The 15,845-nt window shown below is 44.8% G+C and overlaps 1 protein-coding gene across 1 annotated transcript in view; it reads right to left on the bottom strand.

Moving 5' to 3' along the window:
- Positions 1-591: 591 nt before the first annotated feature.
- The window catches only part of med13a (mediator complex subunit 13a), a 70,260-nt gene continuing 55,006 nt past the window's right edge, over positions 592-15,845 (bottom strand). Inside the window, exons 15-30 of the mRNA XM_041952424.1 lie at positions 15,144-15,340; positions 11,911-12,833; positions 11,052-11,219; positions 10,343-10,566; positions 9,855-10,044; positions 9,149-9,566; positions 8,450-8,681; positions 7,978-8,169; positions 6,932-7,155; positions 6,114-6,256; positions 5,831-5,989; positions 4,747-4,935; positions 4,044-4,186; positions 3,668-3,832; positions 2,635-2,735; positions 592-2,295 (exon numbers count right to left, since the gene is read on the bottom strand). Coding sequence (XP_041808358.1) covers positions 2,163-2,295; positions 2,635-2,735; positions 3,668-3,832; positions 4,044-4,186; positions 4,747-4,935; positions 5,831-5,989; positions 6,114-6,256; positions 6,932-7,155; positions 7,978-8,169; positions 8,450-8,681; positions 9,149-9,566; positions 9,855-10,044; positions 10,343-10,566; positions 11,052-11,219; positions 11,911-12,833; positions 15,144-15,340 — 3,801 coding nt within the window. The 3' untranslated portion in view covers positions 592-2,162. The remainder of the gene's footprint in view (positions 2,296-2,634; positions 2,736-3,667; positions 3,833-4,043; positions 4,187-4,746; positions 4,936-5,830; positions 5,990-6,113; positions 6,257-6,931; positions 7,156-7,977; positions 8,170-8,449; positions 8,682-9,148; positions 9,567-9,854; positions 10,045-10,342; positions 10,567-11,051; positions 11,220-11,910; positions 12,834-15,143; positions 15,341-15,845) is intronic.

Below are 15,845 nucleotides of genomic sequence, written 5' to 3'. Positions count from 1 at the left end.
GCTGCAAAAATTAATATATTTTTTATAACATGATTAATCTAAAAGTGTGGAAGTATCTAAATGAAATTATACTATGATTTCATGTCGCATGCGTACCTGGTATTATAGTTATGTGAGAAGCCACAACCAAACAAAAACCTTAAGTGTCTGTCGATTTCTAACTATTTAGATTTCTCTTTTAAATGCTGCAGACTTTTACCTACCCAGTCACTGACATGTTGTCAGTGTGGATTCCACTACATTTTCAAGGGCACAGTGACAGCAGTTGCTGAGGGATGGAGGCAAACAGAGCAGGACCTCTGTGTATTCAAAGGCTGCTGACAGCGAGGAAAAAATGCAGAAAAATCTCAAAAGAAAGAATTGCCAGCTGCTACTACACAACCCCGGGGCAATTCAGCAATTTACAAGTAAGATATCTGACTCAAATTATTATGCAGGGTTATTCCAATGCCTTTCCCACTTGTGAATAGAGTGTGGTAACAAGCTTGCAGACCTACTGTACAGTAGAAGCAGATGGTCACTGCAAACAACCATGATTCCCCAAAAAGAAAACATGGCACTGAACTGAAAAGAAAATTTCAGGGTTTTATTAAATATTGAATGTATTTATCTACACTCAAAAGAAGACCAAATACATTTTGATGGTCAAATTTTTCAAGCCAACAAATATTGGCAAATATGCAAAGTAAAGAGCAATATCAGTGGATTCTCAATAGTCAAAGTACAGTTTCCCTGTGAGCCGGAGAAATCCAAACAGATCTTCCTTTGTGCACAAACACTGCATATCCAATGGGCAGCCATCCATAGCTGGTTAAAGTTCATTTACACCACACATTTACTTTCCCACCGAAGTAAAATGGGATTGGTCTAAATGTATCCATAACCAATCAGAAGTGGTGCCAAAAGAGCCAGACCTCAGCCAATCAGAGTAAGGAGAGGTAAAGCAAACTAAAGGGATGTGCTGAAAAGGACACTGCATGTCTGCCATTAAGACAACTGTTCTCACATTCTAGCTCTCGTTTTATTTCTCCCATATAAAAAAAAGTTCAAACCTGAGGTGCCAATAGTTCTCCTTCCACTCCACTATTGGTGTCCTTGTCCAATTGCACATCACAGTCCCCCTCCCCAAAGCAATGAACACAAGCACAGGAAAATAAGTTGACATACTTTATTCCTAAAACAGAAGCCACACCACCAACTGCTGGCATGGCATTCATATATAGTTATTTATATATATTGCCGTTTGGTTTTTGTGTCTAAATGTGTGGTATAAAATACTATATACAACAATGTACCTCTTTATTTGAACACAGTGAAGTTCATTGCTGTACAAGTCCTCTGTAGCTACAGCTTTGCTGTAAGTCCTTCATGCTCAAAGGCATGGAACATAATTCTCCACTCTAATTCTTCTGTACATTGTGACAATACAAATATTCTGTCTCCATTACAAAAAATAATACTCTAAAAGCAACCTACTGGGACTTTATTTAATTTTTATGGGATTTTTTCCTGGTTGTTTTTTAATTAAGACGATTACATATATCTTAGACCAATTGCTTTAAAGCCGGAAGGTGATATAAACCTTCTCCATTTTTTATATATAAAAGAGGTTAAGAAATAACACAAATTATACATTTACAAACTTACAATAAATAAGATAGATGCAGGCATTTCATTTGGATACTATTTCATCCAAAGGAATAAAAAGGAATTTCAGGTCTTAAAACCAATGATCCATTCTTGAGTTTTTTCCTTGATCAAATATGTCCCTTTTCTTCCAATAACTTTACAGATAGACTTGTCTCTCCAATACAGACTGGCCAGTGACTGTGCTGCCATGCTACATACCATGACAACCAATCTGTCATTCTCTCACGTTCATTAATTGCGACTCAACATCTGGTTCCCCCTCTTCTTTATTCCCTTGTCTCTATGTGCATGTCTCTGAATCACAGGGACAGGACTCTCAACCGGTAACAGCCACGGGGGACAGGACAGTCTCAGCTTAGAACAGCCGTCTAATCCCATCTTTGTGCAGGATCCAGCTCCATACTCTGGTCTGGTCCTTGCAGTTTTCTTCAGTCTTGATGAAACCCCCTTCGGAGTTGTCGCGTTCCTCTTCTCTGAAATGTTTCCCCTACACCCCCCCCTGTAAATGTTGGTTACAACATGTTCATGATGAAGTTGTACATCTGGTTGAGCACCACAAAGTGAATGGGCAGACACGATCGTCGGTCCTGTGTAGCTGGGTCGCACGTCAGCCAGGAGAGGGCGTTGTACTGCTCCAGCACAAATCTGTTCAGGCCAACAAAAGACATACAGGTGCTCTTCAATTTGAATTTATTTAAAGGTTGACACGCTGGGTTTAAAAACATAAATAGAATAAGCCTTTATTTTCAAAATTATCCAGTCCTTGGCTGTAGTCAACCAAAGTGCATGCAAACTACTTAAATCTTAAAAACTACTTCAAACATGCCTTTCACTCCTGCACACAGTCATCACTTGTAACCAGAAAAACATGTTAAATCTGAATAAAATCTGCAAATTCAAAAATCCCCTGAAAGCACAGTCAGCAGGGTGGTAATAGCATTTTGTGCACTTGACTTGTGGCGGATGTGTTCTGGTGTTGTTTACCTGAGTACGTCTGAGGTCTGATTGGAGTCGAGGGGGTGGGAGTGTTTGCTGTGCAGTAGTTCATCTGATTGCACTGAAGACACATGGAGGTGCAAAGAGGCCTGAGAGAGGGAGAGATGTAGTGTCAATGGCATTATAATGAAGTTATTAACCTTTTATTACATCTCATCTAAATAATTACAGCCCTTTTCACAGAGCAGTGACAGCAGCAGTGAGCCTGTAGCCAATTCCAGAAGCAAGGGATATCAGTGCAAATCAAAACTATCTACTTCTCTTGTACCATTTTTCCCTCACACACAAGGGCTCAGCTACAGCAGCAACCCTTGCTGAGGTCGAGTGTCATGAGCACCAAAACTGCCACAGAAAAGATTTGAAGTTCATTAACGGCTTGCATGTTAACTGCTTTTTAAAGGACAGTTGTGGTTTTATGGGGAGTTGCGTGCTGTACTCTGTCTTGGCCGGAGGCAGTGGTGAGCAGGTTTCCAAGCAATCAGCAGAGACTCCAGGTAGAGTCCATCATAAAACCATGTGTCATTTTTACACTTTTGCTTTTTAACAAATTAAACAAGTTAAAACATGCTAATTAGTGAGCGTTTACAGGCGGTAGTTGGCAGATTTTGTTAACTTTGGACAGAGCCTGAGACAACCTGAGGTAGCCAGAGACTACCTGTTTCCTGTGTCTCATCTTTATGCCAAGCTAAGATAATCAGATGCTCCCTGTGGCTTCGCATTTAATGGATGGACATGAAAGTGGTGCCTGTTTTCTCACGAAACTCTCTGCAAGGAGGCATATTTACCATTTGCCATATTTAACTATTATTTGAAGCAAAACTAATTAACATCCCTATGATTTGTTTTTGTTGTACCCTGAATGCCCTACGACCTGCCTTAATTGTTCCACTAAGTTGTCTTGTTCAATCTTGAAAAGAACATTTCTTTTTAACTGTGCACTTGTGTAAAAAGGCAGCCCCATTTTTTAAAAAAAAGTAATGAAATGATTAAATAACCATGTGAGATGGTAAGAGCCCAATACCTTGAGGAAGAGTGGACACTGGTTCTGAGCCTGCGGACAGGCTGACCAGAACCAGTCGGGTAGCGGGCCGGCTTTAGCCGTGGAGACAAAGTAGCCGAGGGCCAGAGGCTGCTGCAGGAGGTTTGGAACCTCTTCATGAGACTCCATGCGGTCTGTACTTTGACCCTGCAAAAAAAGCAGAAACTCAAGGTTAGCTTTGTTTCCATGCATCATGTCACATATTGTACTGATGTCACTGACAAACCACACAATCAGACCATCTGACGTTGCTATATTCTGACTCATTTACGCAGAAGAATGGGACACACGAGGCAGGACATCAATCAAAGGCTACACCCAGCCACCATGACCTGTGTGCATGTGCACGCTGTCTCACCTTACTGCCATCACCTCCGTGGTGGTAATGAGAGCCAGGGGAGTGTACTGGTGAAGTGGTGGGCGAGATGTTGATGATGTCTGGGTCCACCAACTCGTTCTCCTGGTCCAGCAGGTCAAAGATCCCGATGGCATCAGACCCGTCTGAGGAGAGCAGGTGATTAATTCAACAGTCTGCAGCTGATGAAGTGGTACAACGTCTTTTAACTGATTAGCTCCCTGTGTCTCTGAAAAGAATCTAAAATGCTTTTCATGAAATGTCTTCTCCCTCTGATCTGCATGTTATTAGCCAAAAAATATGCTTGCAGCAATTACTGGTACAATATACATTTCAGAAAATATAATGTGGACCTTTTACTGTCAATGCAATTATATGGTTAATTTAGCTATTTACTGAGTATCAGATGTGAGTGACCATGCTTCATATTTCTGGCAGCAAATATATTTGCATCAAGGAAAGAAGCTTGAGGGTGCTATAGATGACTAAGAATGTAAGCGCACACCACTACAAAACAGTCTTAATAGACTGGAAAAGTAAACAGGAAGGATTTGGAAACAAACAGCGCAGATTAAAGAGGAGAACACAGTAATTGCTGCATTTCCCTTTAACATCTGTGACTTTGTTTAAGGTCCAGCAAACAGGATGAGCCACACTCAAGCATCCCAGGGAATGACTGCAAGATAGATGAAGGAGCACTACTGACCGGTGGTGGCGTTGAGAATGTCGATGTTGGGGTCGATGTTGGTGTAATTGGAGCTGGCCACCTGGACGAAGGCGGAGGTGGGGAAGACCAGGATGTGGGTGCAGGAGGTGTCCTGCGGGGTGCTCAGCTGGGATGTCTGCATGTTCAAGGTGGTGCTGCGGCCAAACACTGAGCCTGTCGACACAGAGTCTGTTGGGATGCACAGAGGAAGAGTGGCAGGGTCAATAAAGAGCGTGCTTAAGGACAATGAAAGAAAATGGGGAAAAAATAGCATTCAAGCAACAAACAGGAAACTTGAAACTGATGAAAGTGTAAAAAATTCCTTTCATTGATTAATTTCAATGCAACACACTACTGAGAATGTTAATAATATACAAGTACCATCTTCAACTGAGCACCACGTAACAGCCTTACATTGATTCAAACAGAGCCTGTTTCAACTACAGCATTCAAACTCAATGAAATTACTGTTCAGATATTAATGTCCTAATTTAACAAAATTGATCTCATAAGCTAAACTCACAGTGGTAGGTTTCTGCATATGTACTTCATAATCATAAAAGGAACTAAAATGTCACAGCAGCTGCCAACAACTCTCTTAAGTTTAAATTCCATGTTGCAGTGATGTACACCCCCTCCAGTCACAGTCTTCTGCAGCTAACACAGTCTTGCTAATCTCTTCCAGCTTGAAGAGCTTTTGAGGAAGGAGATGTCCTCAGCCCAGCATCGCTCAACACAATCCTGGTATGATGCACTGACAATCCCCCACTCGTTTCCCAAAATAAACCCATTGATCTGACTCTCCATCACACCGCTTTGAGATCAATGGGCATCTGAGAGCTAGTGCTTTATGAGCGAAAGGTACATGATTTTTCCCTGCCATCAATCTGATCTGGACAAGGAGGGGACACGCATTGTGATATGCTGCTGCCATCCATCACACCGTCGCGCTCACACACACACACACACACAAACAGACAGACATGAGCACACCTCAGCACTGCCTTTCTTGCTAGAGCAATGCAGCTCGGATGAAAAGTGTAGTAAGTGTATTTATAATCTAAGTCGTGTGCACACACTGTACCTGGCATGATGATGAAGGATCCCTGGGGCTCCATGGCAACCAAGCACACGCTGAGGATGCTGGGCGTATCTGAGGCGGAGATTCCACACATTCGACACATTTCCTTCAGACGGCGACTCAGTGACTGGAGGTTTCTCCTGCTCAGCAGAATACTCCAGTCTGGAACATCAGGGGAGCAGAGCAACAGGGATGAACGAACAAGTGACAAAGCGGTATGAAACACACTTGAATGCTCTCTTTTTCTGGTCATGAAAAAGCATTTTAGCATGACAATCCTCCTTACCTTTTAACTCTCCGTGTCCTATCCTGCCCAGTCGGCCAATCACCACCCTCCAGGGGACTGATGTCATTTGCACCAGCCCCAAGCACCAATCCCACAGCTTCTGCAGGCCGAGCCGCCGAACAGAGCCCTTTTTCCTCCGTGCCCTGTGGAACACGAATTGACACCCATGTCAAAACCACTTTCATTCACAACAAACATAAAAAGAAGTGTATTGTACATGCAGTGCGCCTCGCTGTTAGTCAGTGGAGCTGGTTTAAAATTTGTGTGCCATGTTCTTCAGGCTAGTGTAAGTGCTCATGTCTGACTGAAAGCCGTGTGCCTTCCCACTCTAGCCTAATTTATACTTGAGGTGAATTGTGTCTTTTGACAGCTCACTAATACTATACTGCTATACTGATAATTGATGGGAAAAAAGGAAAAAAAAATCACAGTATCAAGCAGACACATTTAAGCATTGGTGGCAGCTTTCACACACCTTTTGTAAGGTTAAAGACATTTGGTGTGCAGCTGTGACTGAATGTGGGATATTCACAGAGAAAAAAAAACAGTCGAGAATGTGGAGGATGATAGCGAGTCGCGGTGTGACTGCTAGTGACTGCTATGGTGTTCAGACAAATGCAATGGACCAGATGGTTATAATGACTTTCATAGTAACTGCACTATAAACAATAACACTGAATGACAACGAATACATATTTTTTCTTAGATGTGTCTGTTAAGGTGTGGGGGTCCAGTGGTGTTACGTGATTCCTAGTGATGATAATAAAGACTGTTTAGGCAGTATGTTGTTAATATTGTGAGGATGCTGGTAGTCCTACCTGTTGGGTACATCTATGTTGATGATGCAGGTCTCCAGGAGTTCCCCATACAGGTCAGTGCAAGTAGCCAGGAGCCAGCGTTGGTCATGGGACAAACAGTATCCCACAAACAGCACGTTGTATTTCTGCGATGCCTCCCCAAATGTCTCTCCGAGCTCCGTCTGCTTGTCCTTCACTGGTGCTAGAATGAACGGAGGTGTGTACAGACGCAGACACTCCGGCCTCTGCAGATTGGGAGGTGAAGACGTGAGGACAAAGGATTTAGGGTAAATGTTCAGCCCTTGTACACAAATGGATAAAAATTGGACATGCTCCAGATATGTAAATGGTGTGCATGCATGATTGGCTGCTGGACTCGCAGCCACAGGAAATCCTTCAATCCAAATTTCTGCTTTCACATTCTAGGTATCTTTACAAGGAAAACTGTCCCTTGTACCAGTCTTAATGTCCCATCAATATTCCAGTTCTCCCAGCAAGGCAGCTCAAGGTTTGTGTTAAAGGGAAAAGGTAGCAGTGGCTGCAAGAAAGTCAACTGAATTAGGTCCTGATCTAAAGCGCCCCTTTGTCTAAACCTGGAGTCGAGATCCCATTATGGAGGTCTCAGGGAGCTAGCCAAGCAGATAATGGAAAGAAAACTGGAGTAGCAGAGGGTTACAAGTTCTCTTGGTTCTGTTCCAGCAGAAAAAACTACAAGGATGGTTAGCACTAAGAACTCTATATCTCATTGCCTTCTTTCTTTCCAGTGGCAGACTGAACACAGCCGGGGCAAAAGGCTGTGTCATATCAGGTCAGGTTCATGCCTGGCGGGAGCGCTCAAAGCAACTGAAATGCCGCTGCGAGGGCCACGGTGTCAGCCTCTGTCTGCTTGCCTATCGATCAGAGGACAACACTAGCATGTTGATGCTAAGACACACAGCCAACGGGGCACTGCTACCGATCAGCTAAAGAGCTGAACTGCAACTGCACAGCTTTCTCTGCTTTACGGATGGATTATGTCAAAGCAACTTGAGCGCAACTGCTACAACTTGGCCGTGTATTGCATTTACCTCTGGGCTCTTCAGCGCGGTGTCAATGGCCAAGCCTGGGCCAAAGCCTGTGAGTGACTTGACATTGGTGGAGGTGGGCAGCGGCCGTCTGCACTGAGCGAAGACAGAGAAGGCTAGAGACTTGAGGTGCTGGGCGTAGATATGACGGTCTTCACCTCGTACTGGCTGAAGTAGGTACTGGCAGGGGACAATCTGAGGTAAAAAGACATATGCATGTTGTTAGACACAGGAAACCAAAGTGAAACACTCTCCCTACACTCTATACTACAATGCTTCTACAAATGCATGTGGTGGTGATGGATATGTCGGTTATGATGCTGTTGAGAGTAATCAGTTAACCATTAACTGATAGATGGTAACTGACACACTGACACTGAATACACAATTAATGCATTTTCACCTCTGCAGTCACCTTCATGACAATGAAATACAGTAATGTATAAAAATGTTGCTCCACTGGGAACTTAATTACCTGCACAGATATAGAATTGCGGATGTGTGGGGGCAGGAACTGAAGCATCTCAAGGTAGCAACGTAGCAAACCCAGCGTCCACACACTGGAGTGGGCCGGCACTGGCCCCGGGCCACCGTCGGCCTCCTCATAGCTGAAGGGGTCCACAATGTAAACAACAATGGCAGGTGGATAGGTGATGGCGTGGGACTCCCCGTCAGTGGGCACGCCTACCTTCTCTCGTTCCAAAGTGCTGGGGAAAGCACCAGAAGATGACACACACGCTGTATTACCAAAGCGATCGTGTCCTCTCCGTTTTTGTCCTCAGCTTCTAAATGGCTGAGTCACACATTCAAGACTACTAAAAAATCTCTCAGAAAACCACATTCATACCAACACTCAAATGTTTTTAAATTACAATGATCAAAAATATGCTAATATCATAGATCAAATTGGTTCATAAGTGTTGCTAAGCAACTTCTTTGCTAAAATTCAAAGCCTAGGACACATATTTTGCTCTTTAATGCATTATTATTGTTGTCTTTCATAGAAGTAATTACCTACTAAGTTTGTAACAGTGATTTCACAACAATAAAATACTTAACATACAGTAGATCCAAGCTTGTTGTGACTTACTCTGACCTACGTACAAAACTAATCAAATATATTCTGCTTTTGTTTTGTTGTTGACGGTGTACAGGCTTGTGTGCCCTGTAGTACCTTTCAGGAGGCTCTGTGGGCCCCTGGGCCTGGCTGCTGGAGTTGTCCCCTGAGGTGCCAGTATTCTGGGTACCAGCCTGCTGTCCCAGCTGTCCACTCTGGGGGGCGCCTCCCTGGCCCTGGCTACCCATGCTCCCAAAGGGGGGAAAAGAGTTGGGCTTGGCAGACGGCATCCCGCTGCCAGTCTGGCCTGAGGATGTCACCAGGCTGTTGGATGACGCAGAGCCATTTGTGGACCCACCGTTGGTGCCGCTGCTGTTGGGAACAGCGGAGCCTGCGGCATTCACTGAGCCCTGCTGGCCCACCGAGCTGGAGGAGGAGCTAGACAGTTGTGTGGATGATGACTGGCTGGATGAGGGCAGGGGACTGGGCTGTGTGAGGAGGGAACTGTCCAATGGCTGTGATGCGAGGTATGGAGCTACAGGGGAAAGAACACCATTGGACTTTTATTAATAACATCAAACACCGAGAAAATGAAAAGACACTCCATTTATTCCATTTCAACTTCACCTCCTCCTACACTGATTTCAAACTCTCTTTAGGCAGTCAAGGCTCTCTAGCTAGCCTTTTTATAACGAAAGCAAGTGGTGTCGAAGGTGGAAATTCAGCAGCAAAGACCTTGCTGAGCAATGAGCAACAGAAGAACCAGGGGCCGTGAAGAATCAAAAACGCAGCAGTTACCGGGCAGGCAGTAAATGACACGTACCGAGGTTGTGGCGGCACACTTGTGCATAGAGTTTGAGCTTAGTGAAGGCGTCGCTGTTGCCGCTAGCAGCCTTGAGGAACCATTCGCTGACTGGCTGATCCACGAGGTTCTTGGCTCCATTGCCACCGACGAGGACTATGCCATCGGGGTAGCCTTTGGAAATGGGCCGGTGTTGGCCAAGTCGACACGACTGTAGAAAAACAGATACAATGTGGCACAGACCATGAGTGTGTGAACTGGAACATACAAGCAATTTAATGTGACAATAGTTAACAAATGCAGTCTAACGTGTATTTGCAGTGTTTTTCCCATTGATCAGGTGAACAACAAAACATTTTTACAAATTTCCAATAGAAAGTGATTTTTCTATCAGGAATTATTCTAATAGCATAATTAACTGCCAAATCTGAGGTGGAGAGAAGTTAAGCAGTGTTACATTTGGATAGTGCTAACAATGAAGTGTTTGCACTCTTCTTCAGAGTCTCTACCTCATAGACAGCAGTGAGGTCTCGGAAGAAGCTCTTGGCACCGCTGAGCAGGGCCTCGTTGTCAGGACAAACCACCAGGTACCCAATGTCCCGCTGCGAACCAAAGGGATCCAGCAACAGCTTCTCCCAGTAGGGCAGGCCAAACGGAGACAGCACCACAAAGTCGTACTCATAACCCACCAGGAAGGTGGGGATGGGCAGGGGCTCTGGGGACTCGTCTGTGCCTTTGGGAGTGAAGTGGATGGAGGAGGAGAAAAAGTGTGGGTGGAGGCAGAAAGAAACACAAGGACAGAAATACCAGTGAGTGTTGTTAACAGGTAAGGTGTCAGCCAGCCTGCCTCCTCCTTCCACCCTCCACTGTGCATCAGAATGTGAGGTCACCAAACGATCTGACAGCTCCTCCCAACAGAGCTGACATCTGGACCACAGCAGAGGGACCACACTGCTTATTGATCTGACAACAGCCAGAGTTTTTCTACCCCGAGAGACACACACGTCCAAAATGTCACACACACAAACACCATGTTGCCATCACCCTCACAGTCATGGAGGTTTTCTTATTCTTGACAGAGTAGTCTGAAGCTCATATATGTCATATATGTGGTGGAAAAAATTGATTCATTGATTTCTCATTGTAATACAACTGGATGGTAGCAAAGCATCGGTCAAGTGTATCAAGTCTATAAACTTCCCCAGCCTGTCAGCTTACCGTAAGAGCCCCGTCCAGCCATCTTGTGGAACTGCTGCCAGGTGAGGGGACCCTGAACACCCCACGACCTAACCGTCCTCTTCTTCTGGATTGCGTCCTGGAGTACGGGCTGGAGGGACATCAGCACCCGCAAAACGTCCTGAGAGCACAGCGCACTCACGTCCACTGCTGGAGGACAAAGGAGGAAAGAGGAAGCTGAAGATGAATCACACCGTAAGAAATTCAACACTCAACACAAAAACTTACAGGTGTTTGAGTTTGACAATTTGACATGTATGAATAATCAGCATGTTTCTCAACAGATGAAGAAAATGTTAAAAATACTGTTCTACTATATAATGCAGTTTTATTTGTTTGAGAAATATTTTGAAAAGGTGATAAAATCTCAAAATAAGACAAAGGTAGACTATTAGCACCATGAACCATTTTAACATTTGAACCCTCATAAATATATTTTCATTCTAGTTTAGTTTTTCTATCATATTGAAAGCATTTGGAAGAACGATTACATGCGGGCAGAGACTTTGAAGTTTTCTTAAGGTTAAAGGCAAAATGAGCAGGATTTTCCTAAAAAACTGTATAAACTCACACAAAAATAATCCCTCTCAATCATCACTTATGGCTCTCGAGAAGTGTGTGGCAGTGTCTGCGTATGCAGAGGTCATGCCCTCTGTCTGTATTTTCTCATTTTACGGTTTCAGATGTTTCTGGGCATCAACCTTTAGGCCAGAGGGCGTGTAGCTCCGAGTGTGAGGGCAGGACTTTATAAAAACATTGCAAGTGCCAGATCATAAACATGGATCCAAGAGGCTAAAAATAAGATTTTAAATCTTAGCAAGTGTCATGCCATATTTCTCACCGTTTTGTTTGGCCCAGTGGTGCAGGCAGGTGCTCTTGACCAGCGCCTCGTCCACCTTGCCACCCGACATGTTGTCCATGAATTGCCTGCCATGCTCCAGGGCCATGTAGCAGTCGCTGTGGTAGTCCCGCTCCTCCACCCTCACACAGGGCGGTATGGGAGCCCCGGTCGGCCCCCGTGTCACTATGTCATGCTCCAGGGTTGAAATGGGTGAAAAAGGGTTGGTACACTGGTCCTGCAGGAGGAGAATCAGCTCATCTGGGACACGGTCACCCCTCCCAACTCCAGTTCTTTCCAGTGAGGACAGCCGAAGCTCCTCAAAGCGCTTTTCTGCCTCTCGGCTGACGTCCGAGCCACGGCCGATGATATCCAGCTCATCCTCCAGGAAGAGGCCCGAGCCGTTGCCGTAGCGCCGGTTGACCACGGCACTGAAGCCGCAGCTGCAGGGTTCCTGGGCCTCGCCAATGGGGTCGCTCAGGTACACGCCCACATCAGCTCCTTTAATGTTCATGTTACATACGCAGATGCAGCAGCTGTCAAAGTTGCAGTCCTTGAAGAGGTTCATGACTGACTCGGAGAGGATGAGGGTGACGTAGAGGCTGTGGGCCTCGGGGATGGAGGGTACGGTGGCTGGCTCTACTGAGTTGAGTGGTCGGCAGGTGGAGGGGGTGGACGCTGGCGAATACAAGTCGGAGTTCTCATACTTTAGCGAGCCCTGAACACTGGATGGGCCTCGAGGTGTGCGTGGGGTTCGTGGCGTACGTGGCGTGGGTGCTGAGAAACGCGGGGTGGCAGGTGAAGGCAGGATGCCGGCACCACTGTTACTTGGTGGAGCACTGTTTGACATGAAGGGCGTGTGGGTCTGAGGGGTGTAGGTCTGGCTGTAATCCTGGTCCATGGTGCTGCCCACACTGGGGATATTACTGAGGGCACAAAGACAAATACAAATAAAGTCACTAGATTATATCTGACAGTGGAAACCAGGGGGAGTCCAGGGTCATCAAAAGGATTCCTGTGATCCCCAACAAAGGCTTGTGAACAATTAGAAGGGATCCCAATGTGACGATGAATAAAAATAACTATTCTAATCACAGCTTTCAATGTCAACGCTGGTAATTTCCCATGTTCTTCACAGGAAAAAAAGAAAATTTCAACTGTGGTCCTGATTTACTGTACATCTAACTGAGGCATGAAAATGTGGATACGGCCTGCACTGGTACACAGAACATACTTGTTATCTCAGGTCTTTTTAAAAACCAAAGCAGCAACGTTTAGCACATTGCTTCAAATAACAATGTACTGTTATCCAACTGTCTCGCTGCATTTGTAAAGACAGTGTGAGTAATAAGGCAGTAGGGCACGACCACATTCACAACAAAAGGAATGCAGAGTGGGTTTAAACTGCACACATGTTTACACATGAGAGAACAAGAACGCAGGAGAGAGAGAGAGAGAGAGAGAGAGAATGAGAAACGGGTAGCGAAAAGAAGCAGCAGGAAAGAGGGAGAGAGAGAGAGAGAGAGACATTCAATAAACATTTCAATGAACGTCCCTCTGAGGTAAGGTTTATTTTTGGGCTGGCAGGCAACAGTGAGGGAAGCTTGGAGAGAGAGAGGGAGAGAGAGGGAGGGAGGGTGAGCACATCATGTCCCGAGCTGTATGTGGGGAACAACTCCTGGCACAGACCCATTAGAAGGAAGTCCCAGCACAACTCTCTCTCTCCTGCAGCCAGGGCACGTTCAAGATGGGATGCAGACGCATAAGCAGCACTAACACAACATTATAAGATCTTCAGCCATGACTCTTTGGACATTGGCCAAGCTTAGTAAAGTGCAGCCACTGCTCCCTCCATCCACACCTTAACCAGGCTTAGCACTCCAATTACACACTTAATAAAAAGAGAAAATAATGAGTGCTCCTCATATTAAAGGTATTTAAAATGTGACCACCTTTGTTGCTCGTTCTGCTCTAAATTTCCTGTCATGCTCCAGCGTACACTAAAAAAAGCTAATCATCATCAGGAAAAGGATAGCCCCACAGTTGCAATTAGCTCTGCTGCAAAAAGAATTAATTCCTGCAAAGTCAGTCCACATTTCCCGCTAAGCCTGAACCTGCTGGATAAAGTGCATGCTCACAGTTCACTTTTCATTAATAACCAATATACACCTCCTTTCTTATAAGCCAAAACATTTTCCAATCAGAACCACACCTGAGGCAATGTTCTGGCATTTGCTCCAGGTCAGTTTATTAGTTTACAGGATTTGTTTCCTTTGCTTAAAACTGAATGTTTTGTGTGCATTTTATGGAATAAAATTCAGCCAAACACAGAAAGTAAGGTTGACATTGTTAAAAGCTGAAATAAGAAGTGCATCATGGTGAAAGTTTCTGTTCAGAGCAGCAAGATTAGATACAGATCAGTGAACCCCATTAGTTTGGTGAGACTGCCAGATTTCATGTTCCCGGGTCAATGCAAGTATAATAAATTTAAGCCCATACAAATATAATAAAGGTCGACTGCACTGATTACAGAAAAGCACTAAATCAATAGAACAAAACATGGTTTGTTTTGGGAGTTTTCTGATAAGAGATCCCCCATGTGTGTGCGGAAAGTGGCAGTGGAGTAGCTGTGAGTAGTTAAGAGGAACAGTGACAGATATACTAGAAACTCCAAGCTGCTATGGAGCAGTGAGGTGGCATGGAGCCGGTGTGGGGGCCCATCTCACCACTCCAGTGATAATCCTCATCTTCAACCAAGAAGGCATTTTACACTCGTTTCCCTGCTCCGCCTTAGGCAGCCATGCATGGGAAATCGAGCAGCCTGCTAAGGGGGTGTCCTGGGACAGACCAGAGGGTGTAAGGACAGAGAGGGAGCACAGTATGAATATATGCCTCCTTGCACACATAAACGCAACCGCAACGAACACAGCCTCGGCATTTCTGCAGCAAGTCTAGATTAGAATGCCTCAGTAAACGTCTGCCCAGTTCATCATGATAAATTATAAAGAATCATTGAAACGAGCTAAAATAAGGCTTGTAGAGAAGAGTGTCAGCAAGGCTGGCACTGACACCACAGGAATCACTTCATGTGCATCATTTTACTTGTTGCATGGTACTGCCTACCCACAGTATCATATTAAAGATCTCAGCTGTGTGATGACAGCAACACCTGAGGACTTCTCTGAAGATGACACCCACCATTTAAGACCTCAGTGAAAAGCACAACAGCGGCATACCTGTCCTTGTTGAGGAAGGTCATGACAGGCACGGGGTTGAGCATCTCTCTGCCCATGGTCCAGCTCGGTCGGTAGATGCAATCCTCTGGTATTTTGATAGGTGGGAGAAACTGGCTGGGCAACGTCTTCAGAGGAGCAAACATGGAGCAGCCTACAAACGCCTGGCACAGCTCTGGCTTGTAGACAAATGAATAGTCCTACAAGATAGACAGAAAATAAAGCATTGCAAGTAGAAATAAATGGTCAGGGCACAGAGAAACATGCCGAACAGCAGCCTCAGAGATGTGAATAGCATGTTGAAAACAGGATGAACACACAAAACATAGACAAATGGCAAAGACTTTTCTCTCTTATATTCCCATAAACACAACACCTGTGGCAGCTTAATCTCAGCAACTCCGTACTTAAACCTGACACAGTGTGTAAACTGAAAAGTTACATTTTCTTTTTCAAGTAAAACATGGAGCAGAAAAAGAAATACAATGCATTCAGAGACATCATGAACCCATCAGGATATTTCAAAGTGATTGCTGATAGCCATTGCTCCTGTTTGCAGTGTACCCACGGCTGTACAGACAATTATCCCTAGATCACTTTGATGGAGAAAAAGACTTCTCATACAAGTTTTAAGGAGTATCTGGAGTTTTAAGGAGTATCTTTTCTCTGAGATTTCAAACTGGATCCATGTATGATAATTCATGA

This window comes from Chelmon rostratus, chromosome 14, assembly GCF_017976325.1.
Source record: "Chelmon rostratus isolate fCheRos1 chromosome 14, fCheRos1.pri, whole genome shotgun sequence".
NCBI lineage: Eukaryota > Metazoa > Chordata > Actinopteri > Chaetodontiformes > Chaetodontidae > Chelmon > Chelmon rostratus.
Note: the sequence above shows the minus strand (reverse complement) of the source record. Positions and strands in the feature narration are given on the sequence as shown.